Genomic DNA, 17,123 nt, shown 5'->3' with positions numbered 1-17,123 from the left:
TGTGCTGACGGCAGACGTGGAGGGAAACAGTTATTTGGGCTGAGAGGAAAGGGGTGGGAAGAGGAGTGTTGCACGCAGGAAGTACTGCCAGTGGAGGGGCCTGGGAACCAGGTGGCAGGCCTTCCCTGCCTCACCGGCCCTGGACCGAGCAAGCACTGTCTATGCCAGCAGTTCTCCTGCAACCAGGGGTCTTGTTTACAGTGCTCCTGTCTCTTACCCAGCCTTTACGGTTCTGATGCAGCTGAGCCTAAAGAGAGCCCGGAAATCACCATTTAACCGAGACTCACGACGGGACTTACAGGGCCCAATACAAAGTGCAAATGTTCAAAATCACTTGGTATTTCAAGAGGGTGCCAGCAGAGCTTTAAGCCAAGAGCAGGGTCCCTTCTAAGGGCAGGGCGCTGTGTGTCCGCCCAAGTCCCCACCTAGGAGGCTGGCCTTGGCCAGATCATAGGTGGATCTTATGGAGAGAGCCCGCTGACCCCTCCTGGAGAAGCCTGCCCTAGACATGGCAAATGAAAGGATGGCCATTGAAACGTGGGGAGAGGAAACTAAAAGAGTTGTGGAGCACGATTGTAGAAGAGCTGTGAAGTGCCCAGAGTACCCCACACAGAGTCACACACACACACACACACACACACAAAAAACAACAACACCAGAACCTACAAGCTTCCCTCTGCCACCCCTCAGGCATTCTGCTCTGAAAGGTGGCCATGGCCTTGCGGGAGCCTCACCTCCTGGCAGTTCTGAAGGAAGTTCTGCAGCTCCAGGTTGTCTCTCAGAAGCACTGAGGCCTCCTGGGCCTTCTCCTCATTCTTCCTGTGCCTGCGAGGGAAGCCGGGCTCACACCAGTGCGGAGCCGGAGCCTGGGGTCCTCAAGTAGTACCACCCACCAGCCCAACCTGGCCTCAGGGCTCTGCCCCCGGTGGCTCTGGGAGCAGGGGAGTACCTGTCCTCGATCAGCTGCACCTTCTCCTTGATCTTGTCTGTGTAGAGGTTCCCCTCGGCCACCAGCTTGTTTCCAGAATTCACAGGACTCGACACTCTATCTCGGTTGTTCTCCATGGACCCCAAGAAATCCTCAAACTTCCGGATCCCGGCTTCTGCAGCTTCAAGGGAGTCTGGGGGCTCCAGGTGAGCCAGGGTGTATTCCTGTGGGAGCAAGATGCCCCGCAAGGTATGAACCTGGACTACAGTGTGCATGGTGCCCCCAAGGCGCCCTCTGAAGCTGGAAGCCTATGGCCCGCGAATCCAACCACTCCTCCCGCCTCTAACTGGCCTAAAAACAGGACCATCGTTTGGGACATGCGGAGCAAAGACGTCAAGAGAACAGAATTGTCCCTCTAAACCCGTGGCCAGCAAACACCCAGGAAAAGCACCAGCTGGTCCCTGAGCCCAACAGCACATCTGCAGACTCCCCTTCTAGTGTGGTCTGTCACCTGGAGAGGCTCACCCACGGTGCCCCCCAGACCTGAACGCCGCTTTCTTTACCTGGTTGCTGAGGATGGCTTCAGCCTGCTTGGCATCCTTCTGGAATTCCTGGAAGCCGAGGCACTGGGCCAGGGAGCGGCCGCGGCTTTCCCACATCCGGCACAGGGCATCCCAGCCAACCTCAAGGCCCTCCAGCCGCTGTCCCAGGAGCAGGTACTCCGGGTCCGTCTGGCCGTGAGTCACCTTCTCCCCAGAGGCTCTGACCTGCTGGTAGCTCTCCTGGTGCCCGTCGATCTCTTCCTTGATGGCCTCATGCTGCTGCAGGAGCTGCTCGGCCTCTGGGAGGGACTCGGGCGTGTCCTCAGAGGCCACGGCCTTCTGGGCCAAGGACAGCCACGCCTGGAAGTCGTCGAGATCCTGCAGAAAGGCCTGCAGCTGGCTGGCTTCTCCCAGGGAGGCCTCCTGGCCCTGCAGGGCTCGCTGCAGGCCCTGCCACAGCTCCTCCACGTAGGCTTGCCTCCGGCCAATGTCCTCCTTCAGCTCTGGGTGAGACTCCATCAGCCGCTGCGACTCACGCTCCAGGGCACCCACGCGGGACTGGATGGCGGCCACATCACGCTCCAGGCCCGACAACTTCCGCTGGATGGCGATGACGCCCGCCAGGTCCCGGCCCAGGTCCTTTGTGGACTCGACTACCTTCGTCTTGTCCACGATCCACTTGCTGGTCTCCTCACAGTCCACACAGTAGTTGTGCACCCGGAGGGCGGAGTCCACTGCCTCCCGCCGCTCCAACACCATGGTATTGAACGCCTGCCACCTGCAGGGCAGGGACACAGCCCACTATCAGTGCAGGGCCCAGGGCCAACAGGGCACTCCTTTCCAGCTGTCCCCACAGACCCTACAGACCCCCCTCCCGGCCCCCCCCCAACAACAAAAAGAATCTACCCAACCCACTGTGGTGAGTGAAGTGAATGTATCCCATGTTACCAAAGGCACATAGCTGCACATTACATCAGCAGGAGGCCACCAACGATGTCCGGATCACCGAACATAAAGGAACACTAAGGGTTGTTAGCCTGTGTGTAGGATTGGATTTCTGAGAAACGCACAATTTCTTCAGATTTTCTGAAATCCTGGAAGCAACTAGAAAACTCTCACTACTAGCCTTAGCACTGCTTCAGGACAGATGGGAACTAGGCCAATGGCCCAAGTCACAGAACAAGTGCCCCAGGGCCTGGAAAAAACCACTTGGGGAGGAGGAGGAGGCAGAAGACGACAAAAAGGATGTAGTTGGAGCTAAGAGTGGAAATGGCTAATACATCCGAGTGGCCATCCAGGATGGATGGGTCAGGGAACTGTGGCACACAGAATGAGAAGGGACTTTCCCCTGATGGACCGCCAGCACCATGGTAAAGAAGAGCGATGAGTGGGGAACATCTTGTATCGGGGATGGCGACGGAGGACATTAGGCCAAGTGAGTTGAGAAAAGTCAATTATGAAAGGGCAAATATTACCTGATGCCACTTTTAGAAAAAGCCAAGAACAGGTTGGCACCCAGAAGGCAGCATTGTTTGGTGGTTACCTGGGGAAGGGGTGGAGAACCACTTACGAGGTCGTAGACCCGTGCTAATTCTAGAGAATGGAAAGTTAAGTTCACAACGCAGGGGAAGTCAACAACTACAATGTGAGTGAGGTAACTGAGGGTTCCGAGAGACTTACAAGACTAAAGGACTGCCACAGTGAATGCTATGACATAAACAATCCTGCAACATTAATAACAACCACAAATACACACACACACACACACACACATATGGGCACACAGACACACATGTATATGGAAATATTCGGGACACAATTATGGAAAATTCTTAGACATATTTAAACACCTTGTGAGTCTGAGTTGCTGGGCTTAAGATCTAAGGACCATACTCTCAGGAGACATGCAGGTCAGCTGCCAGAGCATAGCTCATAACGAATGTTCTACACTCTCGCCTTGTGAGCAGCTTCCGGGGCCTTTAATGCTTGTGGGTGACCATCTCGGAAAACCAAGACTCAAGGACTAGTCCACATCAGCGACAGCCCCCTCTAGCCAGCAGCTACAAGAACTACGGGCAGATGAAGTCTAGCTGCTACTACTGATCGCGCTAACCCAGACACATAGAAGGTCCTGCGTAGAATGGGAGAAAAGTATAGAACAGATCTCAAATCCATAAGAAACGCCAGGCTGATTGAGACCGTCTCATCAACTTATGACACCTTTTAACCTGGGACTGAAGCCCTTTCTGGAGGCCACCTTATAATAGTCAACAACAGACTGCTATGGGATGTGTGCCTTAGAACAGTCTACTAGGCCAGACCCAATGGGCAACGTGAGGAGCAGGGCAGCTGGAAGGATGGAAATCGGAAGGAATGAAGAGAGGGCTGAAACACTAGTAACCAGTGCCACAGAGCCATTCGTGCTGGCCCTGTTGAAGGGGAAGCGGATTTGCTGTGTACACTCTCATCTAAGACACCGTGAGATGTTTCAAAAGGCAGACAACATAATCTTAATCCTGGGTGCAGTACTGCTGCTCTGAGCCCGGGACACGTGCAGAGATCTAGCGCGTGTTCGGGGAGGGGGGTCGGGGATGATGTCTAAGCTTATTCTGCAGCACACAAGAAGCTTCGGTCAGAGGCCCTCGAGGAGGTCAGAGCATGGAAGGTAGCTGTGCACCAGACCACACGGAGTCTCCATGAATCACATCGCCTCAACAGTACTGGTTGGTTGGAAGGAGGGCCCATCAGCCTGAGCTCAGGCTGCCGCAGACACTTCCCTTGGGCTTCCAAGGACTCGTTCTGTCTCATCGTACCACACAGGACGCCCAGGGTCGGCTGAATGCTCCTTCACTAAGTGAACACAACTTTCTTAAATGGCCACCAGGCACGATGCTAGACTCGGGGAGGAGACAGCTACCGCCAGACCTTGCCTTGAGGGCGTGTATGATTTAGAAAGAAAACAAGCCGAGCTCACAGAATAACTACGGTGCAGAATACGAGGGGCCCAGCACCAACCGTAGGGAGGACTACCAGCACTATGGGAAGCAATGGAGACTGCCTGAGTTGTACCTCAGGGTGCAGATCGCCAGGTGCCCAGGGCAGTGAGGAACTTAAGAGTGGGGACCCTGAGGACCTTGTTCTACTTTGTATCCCTTGCAGACAGGGGATGAAGGTCAGCAGGCTGGGCCGAGCGCACGGTGGGCAATGCCACAGTGTGACGTGCAACCGGAACAGCTAGACTTCGTTGGAAGATAAGTGTGCAATGAAAAATGGGAGCTACGTTAGAGTTCGGGAATACTAGGGAAGAGGAGAGGAAGCGAAAGATACCTGGCTCCCCTCTGAGACCGTGAGTTCCCAGACTCTGGGGAGTTCTGTACTGGGCACACGGAGCGTGCTCCGAGGCTGAGAAATGCAGGGGCCAAGGAGCAGAAGCTAAATTAGCATGAAAGCATATAGCAGTTGGTGCAACACTCCAGAACTCTGAGACCTGGCCCTGCTCAGAAGCCAGTGAGAAGAGTCTGCCCCAGGCATATGGTCCCAAGGCAATTTTCCAAGGCTTCCTGGTGTGGCCTCCCTGCATGTGAGGCTACAAGGGAAGGGCCAGGCTTAGGCTCAACGCCTGACTCCTAAAGCCACGCTCATGCCTTCCATGGCACTGGGTCTCACATGGGGAGTGTTGAGAGACAGGATCGGTCAGGCCATGTGGAGACTACAGGTTTGGTCTCAACATTTCTAGGAAAGAAGTATTGGCCAGAGTGTGTGCCACACAAGGTGATCACTCGCTTAGTAAGCGCTAGCAGGACGCATCTGGGCCAGGCTCGGCAGAAGATATTTCCATTTGGCTGCTCATTCATTCACGAGGCCTTTCTTTATCGTGCAGTAGGTAGTTCTATGTCTCACTCCGGCGCTCTTCTTGGCACCGGAAATCCAGCAGTAGACAGAGCTGGAGTGGGTGGAGACAAGCAAGTGAGCCTATGCTACATCAGGAGTCCTTGGGTGGTGCCAATGGCAAAGGGCCCGGTTACTAGCCATGGGGATGACTGCTAAAACACACCCGGGGCACCTGAGCAGAAAGGCCCGGTGATCACAGGCATGAAACCTTATGCAACTCAGTTCTCCTCTGACCCACATGGGTTGTTCCGATCAGGATCCATTTGAAGGCAACCAGGCAACACAGTACATCAAGTGGTGATATCCAAACCAAACTCATTACCATCGAGTCCATACTGACTCAGAGTGACCCAACAGGGCCAGGTAGAACTGCCCCTGTGGGTTTCTGAGACGGTGACTCTTTATGGGAGTAGAAAGTCTCCCCTTTCTCCTACTGAGCAGCTGGGGGTTTCAAACTGCTGACTTCATGATTAGCAGTCCAACGAGTAACCCACCACCCCACCATGGCTCCTCCTAGTGGTGATCAATGCCTTGAAAAAATACAACAGAGGAAGGGATGGAAGGCGAGGGGCTGTTGGGAGGGAGTAGTGTGTTACTTTTGATGGGGAGGTCCATGAGGACCACTCTGATCAGCTGAAAGGTGAGCTGAAATCTGAAGAAAGTAAGGGGGGCAGCCAAGGGGGTGTCTGGGGACCAACTATTCTGACAGAGGAGACGAGGGCCTCAGACAAGAGCGTGCTTGGTGTGTCAAGCACCATGGACGACTATAAGGTGATCGCTCTTCCTTTGCTTACAGTCCAGTAGGAAAGCTCTTTTTATCACAAAAGTAATCGCAAGGTAGAATGTGAAACTCTAAACCAATACAAAGGAGGAAAAAAAAATCAGTTTTTGATCCAAGAAACTGGGAGGGAGATGAGCTGGGGCTGTCAGCGACAGACAGGGGCTGGACTGTGTAGCTGCAGGAGAGTCCACACGGGACGAGAGACCAGCAGAGGCACAAGGCAGGCTGGGGGTGGAGGTGGAGATGCAATAGCTGACTTGAAAACTATTTGGAGACCATAGATCATCTATGAGGCCAAAAGGGAAAATGGGGGCGGGGCGGGGGTGGCCGATTGCAACCAATGTCACAGAGCAATCTGTGTGAATTATTGATTGGAAGTGGAAGTGAGCCCCTGGGGGGCTCTGGAATGATCCAGGGGGCTGCACAAGCAGACACCTACACTGTATCCCGAATGATGAGCTATAATAGCAAAGTTTTTCACTGCCAGGGGGTGCGGAGTAATTTTTTATTCTGAAAAGGGGATGGTAAGCCAAATCCGTATGGGCACCTAAGACCTAGAACACAATGAAACGTTTTAAAATATAGCTGAGGAGCGGGCACATGAAAGAGGAATCTGAGTGAGTAAAGGGCGGAGTCCGAACCAGAAGGCAGAAATTTCCAGGAGACAGATTGCCATTCCCCGAGATCAAACTTTCGAATCAAGAAGAGACATCCTACACTGGTACGGATAGGAACTGGAAACACGGAATCCAGGGCGGATGATCCCTTCAGGACCAGTGGTGTGAGTGGCGATACAGGGAGGGCAGAGGGAGAGTGGGTTGGAAAGGGGGAACTGATTACAAGGATCTACATGTGGCCTCCTCCCTGGGGGACGGACGACAGAAAAGTGGGCAAAAGGAGACGTCAGACAGGGCAAGATATGACAAAATAATAATTTATAAATTATCAAGGGTTCATGAGGGAGGGGGAACGGGGAGGGAGGGGAAAGTGAGGAGCTGATGCCAGGGGCTTAAGTGGAGAGCAAATGTTTTGAGAATGATGAGGGCAACGAATGTACAAATGTGCTTTACACAATTGATGTATGTATGGATTGTGATAAGAGTCGTATGAGTCCCTAATAAAAAAGAAAAAAGACAGGAAAAAAAACAAAAAGAAGCAACATCCAGCCATGGGATGGGCCCCACAGCCCTGGAGAGTGTCCCGGGGCCCCGGCTGTTTGCACCCATCGGTAGACCTCATGCTTTCTGTGCTCAGATTTCATGGACCCTCAGCTGAGCATTTCATGCTGAGCCCTGGTGGCACGGTGGGTCTTGGGCTGCTAACCACAAGGTCAGCTGTTCAAATCTATCAGCTGCTTTGTGAGAAAAAGATGAGGCTGCTCGCTCCTATAAAGATTTACAGTCTCAGAAATCCACACAGGGTCTCTGTGAGTCAGCATAAACCTGATGGCTGTGGGTTTGGTTTGGGGAGGGTGGCAAGTACGTATTTTACCTGAGATGGTGCATGGGCCGCGGGGCCTGCAAAGAGCCCCCTGTTCTGACTACAGCCCATTAAACTGCTGACAAGGGGCTCCTGTCTGTGGAAGGGGTTCTGATTTGAACCAACTCTAGTTTCCTCACTTCAGATGGAGTTGTAATAATCAATCATAATCATCTCTCTCTGTCTCTCTGTTTTACACCCCCCCCCACAGAAACACACACACACACACAGAGAAACATACACAACACACACACACACACAACCAACCAATCAATCAAAAGAAGAGAAGAGGGACAGAGGAATCCCCTGAAGGACACTGTCCTGTTTGGGTGCTGACATATGAATGGCTCCAAGCAGCTCGGTCACCCCTTAGGTCCCAACAGTGTCCACCATCCTGACCTTTTCTTGAATCTTCCATAATCCCACCTCCCCAGTGCCTCCGGCAGAGCGAGGCTCCTGCAGGAGTGAGGAAGGAGCCCGGTGATAGGAGTGGCATTGTGGCATTGTGTGTGACAGGGAGCAGGGAACATAAGTGCTGTCCTACAAGATCCTTGAGGAACTAATGGGCGATTCCACGTGCCCCAGAAGCCCCCCTCTAACGGGCTCCTGTGGGCTTCGGTTTTGTTCCAGCCCTGTGGTATGCCCAAAGCTTCCTGCTAGTTCCCTCTTCACTCAAGCCTGCCTCATTGCAGGGGCTGCCTTTGGGCCCAGGCAGAAGCACTCTTGTGGACAGTACTTCAGAGCCCCCAGAAAGCAATTCTGTCTGTCCAGGGAAGTCCGGGACCACAGTGCATGAGTGCCACGTGGCCTGATGCTCCCTAGAGGCACTCTCAAAAGCCCCCTCCCTTCCCCCACCCCAGACCCAGCACTCGCTGCTCTGTGAACACATCTCTCTTCCTGCTTGCACGCTCCCCCCACCTGGCTGTTACCGCATCACCAGAGCTCCTCTCAGAGGAGGCTGAGAGACAGGAACCCCCACCAACCCCCCCGGGCAGGCTATGAGAGCCAGACATGCATGGCAGGGGCCTGACTTCTGGGCCATCCAGGGATGCTCCAGGTGCTGCTGGAAATGCCCCAGCCCCCAAGGCCTGCCCAATCCCACCTGGTGTTCAGGTGGTCCTGGCACTGTTTCACTTCCGCACTGCGTGGGTGGCCACTCTCCACCAGGCTGTTGGCCGCGAGGTTCACGCCATCGATCTGAGCCAGCAGAGTCTTCATCTCCTGGTCCAGGATGTCGAACCTGGGACAGAAGGGAGAAGGAGGTGCCGTGAAGCAGCAGCAGACATGGGGTCGCCGTGGCTACCTGGTCTCCAGAACCTGCAGCTCGTGCCTTCTCCTTTGGTCTCTAGACATGTTCACAGGTAGAGGGGGAACAGGTGAAAGGAGACCCCATGTGCGGATATCCCCACTTCTCTCACATGTAGGGCCAATGTCACAGTTTAGCATTTCTGGGCCCACTAGGAGGCAGTTGGTTACTTACTACACAGGCCAATACCCCCCCACCCCCCACCCCATGGACAGGTGTAAAGGAAGGAGGGGGCTGCAAAAGTCACAGTGTATGTGTGGGTCACCAGACACAGGGACCACCTGCCGTGGCCTCCACAACTTCAGTTGCTGCTGCTCATTAACTTGGATTCACCTGGACCTAAAGGCTACCCTCCCCAGCTCAGGGTTCACTGAGAGAAGCTGAGGAGAGGATCGAGTGGGCCTTCAAGCATCAGCACAGGGCCCCTCAGCACTGCTCCGGGGAGCAGCTTCTCCTCCTGGAGACTCTGGACTCTGTTTGGGATGCTGAGATGCCCCCGAGGCTGTGGCCAAGGTGCCAGCACCAGAGTGCTGGACCCAGAATTGTGGAGAGGACAATGGGCTTGCCCACGAGCGGTTCACAAAGAGGGCTCAGTGGCCCCTGGGGGCTCCGCAGCGGAGAGCTGGGCACAGAAAGCTAGCAGTGGTGGGGTCCAGGCCTCTCCCTCCCACATCAAGAAGGGTCCCATACCCAGGTTCGGTGCCGAGGCTGCGATCAGTAACTGAATAACCGAATGAACGTCCCTTTCATATGAACTGCAGGACAAGGAGGCCCTGAGGGGAGGATGGGAAGTATCCAAGGCTTCAGAGGTAAACTAGAACGTCCGCCTCCTGAGACCTGCACCCTGCTCTTAAGAAAGAGCAAGCCTCTCAAGGAGACCCCTGCTGAGTCGCGCATGCAGTCTGCAACCAGCTGTGAACGAAAGATTGGTGGTTCCAGATCACCCACAGGGGTGCCGTGCAGCAAGCCTGGCGACCTGCTTTCCTAACAACCACGGTCTACAAAACCCTATGACCAACTGCGCAACTCTTCTTAGCGTGATTGAACGATTTCATTGTATGACATGCGCATTCCATGCTATTACAAAAGCATCCCTAGGAAGACAAAAACGATCCCTCAAGTCCCCGTTTAGCTAAACAGCAGGTTGGCTCATCAAATGACAACTGCCACCCTTGAGTACTCAGGTCCTTAAAAAAAAAAAAAGCCCTATGGGACAATTGGTCACGAAATCCGTTGGACCCTAGATGAGAAGGTGGGGGCTGTGTGGCCAGGTCAACGGGTAAAGAAAAGGCAGGGCAGGAATCATGAGAACGTAGACACAACGTGAGAAACGCAACCAACATCACGGGGCGATATGTGTGGAAATGGTTGAACGGGAGCATGTTTTGCTGTGCACACTTCTACCCAAAGCACAAGAAACTATTATTGGGAGACAACCACCTGCCCCCTCCCGCCGCCCCCAGAGCAGTACTAGTAGTATTGAGCACAGGGGCTGCCATGAGTTAGAGGAGCCTCAACTGGGGATTTCTTTCTTTCAACACCCTAGGCAGGAGGAGGGGTGGGACGGGAGCCCCGGTGAGGGGCCACCAACTCGGACCTGTGCTGCACCACTTCCAGGTCCTCCAGGGTGTCCGGGATCTCCATCCGGGCCAGCCACTTCTCCTTCTCGCCCATCCACAGCTCACAGGCATCCGTCTCCCCAAACACCGTGTACAGGTCTAGGGCGTCCTGCAGCCTTTGCCGACGCAGGTCCGCCTGCGCCACCACCTGGTGGTCCAGCTCCCGGAGGGCCTGCAGCCGGTTGGTCACGTCCGGGGAATCCCGGAACTCTTGCGGGAAGCCCTGGGCCTGCTGTTCCAGGTGCTCCCTCACTGCCCGGCTCTCCTCTAGCTCCTCCAGGAAGTCCTTGTGCTTCTTTCCCAGGGCGCGCGTGGACCCCTCGTCCTGCCCCACGTCTTCCCCAGAAAGGAGCCGGTGGGCGTCTTGCAGCCAGGCCTTCAGGTCATCGGCATCCCCCTGGAACTGGAAGAAGGTCTCCGCGTCCTGGAGGTTCTTCTTGCGGAAGGCGGCCAGCTCCTTCAGCTGGTCCCACTGGGCCGACACCTCTCTGACACGGGCCTCGATCTGCGGGTGCCCGAACTGCTTACGAGCAACCATGCCCTCGGCCTCCTGGAAGATCTGCTCCAGGTGGGCGTCCAGGCCCCGGAGCTCATCCTCAAAGGCCTTATGCTTGCGCTGCAGGATGAGCACGCTGGTCAGGTCCTTGCCGTAGTCCAGGGAGGAGTAGATCTGCTCCTTCTCCTTGATCCAGCTCTCGGCCTCATCCATCTCCCAGAAGAACTTCCACAGCCTCTTGGACTGCTCCAGCTGTGCTTTCCGTCCGGCCGCCATGTTGCTCAGCTCGCCGAAGCATTGTTCCAGGTGGCTGACACGATCCTGGATCACTTGAGGGTCACAAGGCTGGTACCCTAGGAAGGATGGGGAGGAGGAAGGGAAAAGGAGAGAGAAGATTTCATTTATGAGCAAAGTTCCATCAGCTGCCCGGCGAGACACTCACGATCCAGAACCTGCCATCTCCCGAGGGCTTCCGGATCGGAAGTTGGGGTCCTGGGTAGAGACAGATCTTTGGAAAATAAAACCAGAGAAGTCCCCTTGAGGACTAAGGTTTGCTTCATCCATGCCATGGTATTTTCCATCACCCCCTGAGCACGGGAAAGCTGGGTGGATAGGGAAGTCTGGAGAATTATAGTGTTGGCAAAGAATCCTGCATACTATACCACTGACTGCCAGAGGACAAACAAATCTGTCCTGGAAGAAACGCAGCCAGATTGCTCCTTAGAAGCAAGGATACCGAGATTCCGCATGCACTTTGCACAATATAATCAGGAAGGACCAGTCCCTGCAGGGGCACATCATGCTGGGAAAGCAGAGGGTCAGCGAGAAGGAGGAAGACCCTGACAGCGACCGACCGGCACAGCGGTTGCAACCTGGGTTCAAACTCAGGAGCGCGGTGAGGATGGCGCGTGGTTGCTGTGAGCTGGAACAGCAACAAGGACCACTGGTTTTAAATGGCTGGATGATCCCTCCCAGCGGGTGATGGGAACTCTTATGGTGAACAGAAATTGCTCATCGGCACTCCCTCTCAGTGGTGCCGGGACACGTGCCGCACCTGCCATGCCCTCGCTAGGTCTCTGGTCCTCTTACTCAGGGCAGCCCTGGTTCTTTATCATCAGTTCCCACTAGAACTATAGGAATTGATGGAGAGTGAGTTTGGTCACTTCTCAGTAGAAAGGCACCACACGAAATTATTTTTAATAAGCAGAGACAATAAAAACGCCCTGTCCCAAATATCAAGGTGATTCTTCAAAAGGGCAGTAAAGTCTCTTTTTTAAGACCAGAAACCGAAATGATCTCAGCTGTGACTTGAACTATCAGAGAGTAGAGAAGGCAGATGATGCCTTTCTGATGCTAGACGGTCACGGCAGTTGCCTGCGCTCGGGAGAGTTCTGTTGTCCCTCAAGCTGCTTCCTTGGGCCAGTAGTTGATGAAAGAAGCAGAATTCTAAGGCTAGCTCCAAGGCATTTTTTCAAGCTGGGGTGCTGAGCCAGAGCCTGGGGCTTTGGCATCAGAGGCCTCAGTAGGGGAGACATCCTTGGCCTCACCTTGCCCTTCGGTGAACTGCAGGGTGGCTGCGGTGATGGCCTTCACTTTGTCCCCTTGGATGGCGATGTCGGCCTCCATTAACTTGTGCTTCTGTAGTAGGTCCTCTACCTCCAACAAGTGCTTCCCAAACTCGGCAGACAAGAGGTGAGCCTGGCACAGATGACAGTGGGGAGGGAACAGGGGAGAGTGAAGAGGTACTTTCAGAGGGAGTGCCCACCGTATCTGACTCAGAGCAAGTCGTGGAAAATGCGTGCTGTTCGAGGTGGAAGAAGCAGGACTTTCTATTAGGGACGCCCATCAGCACTGCTCATGGACCAGCTTAGAGAAGATTAGCCCCCTACGCTCGCTCGCTCGACCTACTGAATCTGTCTCAAGGCTTGGGAGTGGGCACGTGCATCTTTAGAAAGCTCCATGGTCCATCAGATGGGGATCCTTAGTTGAAGATGTCTCGGTTGCTCTGACCCAGGGAGTGCACTTGAAACTAGAAACACAATTCTGATTCTCAGAGCCTGCCTCTCCTGGCTCCTGATTAATGTCCATCTCTTCGAGGCCTTAAGGAGCCCTGAGCCATAATGTGTTAAGTGTTGGACTGAGAACCACCAGGCCAGTGATTCAAGCTCACCAGCTGCCTCTTGGGAGGAAGGTGAGGTTACCTGTTCTAAAGATTGACTGTCTCAGAAACCCCATTGGATCAGTTCTACTATGTCCTCCATGGTTGCTATGAACATAATCCGCTCAGTGGTGGTAGGTTTGATCTAGGCCTTAATGGTTGTCCCTTTCCCTCTGCAAACCCAAGATTTCCCTGTAGGGTGATGGGCCTCTACCGGTGTTATCACCCTCAGCTTAGTTCCTTTGACTGGGGGGATGTGATTGGCTGGGAGGCGTCTACGAAAGCACAGCCTCACTACAGGGCCAGCACTGAGTGCTGAGGTGGGTACTGTGGGGTGGGGGTCGGGGACCAGAGGCCCTGGGGCCCACCTTGATCTCATCCATCCAGTCGATGCTGTGTAGCATGTCCTGGAAGAGCTTCTGCAGGGCCAGGGTCATCTCGAGCCTCTGCCGCCGAGCCCGCAGCAGCTCCTGCAGGTAGCTCCACAGGCGCAGGATATTGTCCTTGCGGGCCGTGATGCGCTTCTGGTCATGGTAGTTCTCCTTCTCCAGCTCCTGGGCCAGGTCCTCCAGGGTCCGCACACGCTCCTCGTAGGCAGCTGTATCAGTCTCAATGGCCTCGTGCTTCTTCTTGGCGGCCTCCACGGCTGCCAGGTCATAACCAAAGTTATCCTGTCCCACGGGGAGAGAAACAGTCAGCACAGTCAGGCTGGTGGGGTCTGGACTAGAATTGCATTGAATTCGTAAGGCATTTTTTGGTCGTATTGACATTTTCACAAAGTTTAATCAGCCTATCCAGGAACATGGTAGCTTGTGCCATTGTGTAAGTGTCTTATGGTTTCTTATCGGAGTGCTTTGCAGTTTTCCTTGTATAAGTCTTTTGTCTCTCTGGTAAGATCTATTCCATAACAGTTGTATGAGCCCCTAATAAAATGTTAAAAAAAAAAAAAAAAGATCTATTCCTAAATATTTTATCTTTTTGTGTAGTTATTGGAAATGGTATTTTTTTAAACATCTCTTTCTGTATCATCATCTTTAATAAGCAAGAACCCAATGGGTTTCTGTATGTTGAGCTTATCGCCGGCTTTGCTACTGAATTTTTCAATTAGTGTGAGCAATTTTTAAATCAAATCTGTGGGGTTTCCTCTATATAGGATTATGTTGTCTGAATAAAGAGGGTTTTATTTTTTCTGAGCCTGAACACAAAAGAATCCTGGGTCCCACGGACCCCTGCTGGATGGGAAACCCATTCCCAGGAAGTATCAAGTCATAAAGTATCAGGGTCTTCTGGGTCCCTTCCAAAGCAGCTCATGATTCCTCGTGCTGTGCCCTAAGTGGGGGAGCCTCACTCAGGGAGCCCCTCGGAGGCTCACAGACACGCGCCACCTGGCCAGGCCTGGGGCAGAGCGGCCCTTGGAAATAGCACGATGGCAGCCAGATGGGTTTACTCGCGTGCGCTCTGTGGGGCACACACTCGCCAGTGCTCTCCGAGCCCTTGCTTTTCCCTTTCTGGGAAGAATTTAATTTGATTTTTGGCTCCAAGCGGTAGTGAACAGATGCTTTTGAGAACCAGTCCTGCGGTCAATTGTGAGCTGGCCTCACAAATGTCAGAGTCCCGGAGGCCTGGGTTCCAACGACCACGTGGCAAGGTGCTCTCACCGTACTCCCAGGGAATGATGGCTTAGTGTCAGCCCAAGCCCTGGCTCTAGATGGTGGCCCTGACCCCCACAGAACCACTCTGTGACCATGAGACTTGAACGCTGAGCGTTCTACCTCTGGTGTGAATCTTGATCCACCCAAACCTGAGGAGCTGGGTTGCCAGAGAGCTGTGCCCATGGAGAAGCTTAAACAGCGGCCGCCAAGGGGCCAGCCTGGCTCCAGCCCAGTGCTGGGGGCTGGGAACAGTGTCGCCCCCCCCACCGGCATGCCCCAATTACCTGGGCCACAAGGCGCTGGTTTTCATTGAGCCACGTCTCCCTCATGGCGGCCTTTCTGTCAAAACGCCGGGCCAGCTGCTCCAGCTTCTCCTGCCGGATGAGCTCGTTCCTCAGGGCCAGCTCCCGCCGGTACTCAGCCTCCTCCAGGCTCTCCCAGGCCTGCACCAGGGGCAGAGGGAGAAGGCACATGGGCACATCTGGGGCGCAGGAGAAACACCTGGGCTCCTCTCGTGCGGGCACAGTGATTTCTGGAATCCAGGCAAAACCGAAGCCTCTCCATGAGGTGGAGGTAGATGAAAGCCCAGTGGCAGCCTTTTGGCTTCCTGTCAGGGTCAACCAAAGATTCCAGAAGGACTGACCGTGACCTTTTAAGTCTTTCTTACCTCTGAACTTGCCTTAGAATATTGGCCTAATACAATATTAGCTGCCTCTGTGGGTGCTCCCTAAGTTCTTACTGACCAAATGGTGACCTTTCATTCTGTTAGAGCTTCTGGATGGTGCTAAGATTCAAAACCACTGGAATAGCCGCACACATGTCCTTTGTGGCCTAAATAGTTGCCATTCCAGACTCAAAGAGGAATTTAAGGCCCTACAGAAGGTAAATGATAAACCTGGCTCCAAAAATTGGGCTCTGACTGAATTGATGGCCGATCTCCTATGCATGTGAACACTGGACACTGAGCAAGGAAGACCGAAGGAGAATTACTGCATTTGAATGACGGTGCTGGCGAAGAATACTAAAAGTGCCACAGACTGCCAAAAGAACAAACGGATCTGTCTTGGAAAAAGCACAGCCAGTGTGTGCCTTAGGAGCAAAGACGACAAGACTGCTCTCCCGTACTTTGGGCATGCTGTCCGCAGAGACCAGTCTCTGGAGGAGGACATCATGCTTGGTAAGTAGAGGGGCAGCGAGAAACAGGGAGACACTTAATGAGATGGATTGACACTGTGGCTGCATTGATGGGCTCAACCACAAGAATGTTTGTGAGGATGGTGCCGGGCTGGGCAGTGTTTTGTTCTCCTGGACCTAGCGAGGGTCATTATGAGTCAGACCCCACTGGACGGCACCTAAAAACAACAACAGCAGCAGCAACAGGCAGGATGTGACCTGTCAGCACCAGGCTCAGGCAACTGCCCTCACTAGCCAGCACGTGGCATCAATAACAGCAGAGACAGTGGCTGGGTTTCACCGGGCCCATGACCATGTCCTCAGGTCCTCCTCAGGAGCTCCATCAACCCCCTGGCCAAGAGTGAAAGAAAAGGCCGCTCTACCCGGTTGATGTCAGACACCAGTTTCCCGTCATGTGGCGTGTACACCTTCTGATTGTTGGCCCTCATCCGGGACTGGATGGTAAAAAGCAGCACTTCCAGATTCCCCTTCTCCTGAAACCTGTCAGGAAGACAGAGACCGGAGATTAGCATCCAGATCCCCATAATGAATGTTTTCCAGAGCCCACCGGGTGGCCCCTGCATCTCGGATAATAAAGCATAGTTCCCCACAAAATGAAAGAAAAGCAAAGAGGCTTGGCAGGTCTGTTTACCTGTGGAAACACCAACTGAAATCCAATAGGAGTTTGGGTCTTCATAACCCCAATTGGGGAAAGAAAGCACCTGGGCTAACATTTGCTTCCACAAGGGAAGGGCTGACTGGAATAGTCTGGTGATGCCTGTAAATATCAAGCTTTGCCAATCGATGCAAAGAAACCTTTCGCTGTTCTGCAAACGATGAAGGCTTCAGCCGACTAGCTCTTCAGTCTGCTCTTGCTGGAGGGAGTCAGTAAAAGCAACATTATCCCCATCAGGACATACTGCACCGAAAGCAACTTCCGCTGGAGTCCTAATGAGCCCAATGGCTGAGCCAGTCCTACAGGACAGATGCTTCAGGAAAAGGACCCAAGGTGGGGCACTCGGAGGAGTGTAGGTGCAGGGGGCAAGAACTGGCAGCAGGAAAGAAGTCTGGAACCTAGGCCCAATCTCCAACGAAGTG

The 17,123-nt window shown here is 53.8% G+C and overlaps 1 protein-coding gene across 3 annotated transcripts in view; it reads right to left on the bottom strand.

Moving 5' to 3' along the window:
- SPTB (spectrin beta, erythrocytic) overlaps positions 1 to 17,123 on the bottom strand; it is a 135,886-nt gene that overhangs the window by 29,566 nt on the left and 89,197 nt on the right. For all 3 annotated transcript variants that reach the window (XM_045288229.1, XM_004698653.3, XM_045288230.1), the window contains 9 exons: positions 16,409 to 16,526; positions 15,137 to 15,295; positions 13,569 to 13,871; positions 12,590 to 12,740; positions 10,525 to 11,395; positions 8,724 to 8,861; positions 1,492 to 2,248; positions 950 to 1,152; positions 735 to 825 (listed from right to left, as the gene is read on the bottom strand). In XM_045288229.1, the coding sequence (XP_045144164.1) occupies positions 735 to 825; positions 950 to 1,152; positions 1,492 to 2,248; positions 8,724 to 8,861; positions 10,525 to 11,395; positions 12,590 to 12,740; positions 13,569 to 13,871; positions 15,137 to 15,295; positions 16,409 to 16,526 (2,791 nt within the window). The remainder of the gene's footprint in view (positions 1 to 734; positions 826 to 949; positions 1,153 to 1,491; positions 2,249 to 8,723; positions 8,862 to 10,524; positions 11,396 to 12,589; positions 12,741 to 13,568; positions 13,872 to 15,136; positions 15,296 to 16,408; positions 16,527 to 17,123) is intronic.

Source organism: Echinops telfairi, unplaced genomic scaffold (genome assembly GCF_000313985.2).
Source record: "Echinops telfairi isolate 266 unplaced genomic scaffold, ASM31398v2 ScPeMD7_18;HRSCAF=68, whole genome shotgun sequence".
Lineage (NCBI taxonomy): Eukaryota > Metazoa > Chordata > Mammalia > Afrosoricida > Tenrecidae > Echinops > Echinops telfairi.
Note: the sequence above shows the minus strand (reverse complement) of the source record. Positions and strands in the feature narration are given on the sequence as shown.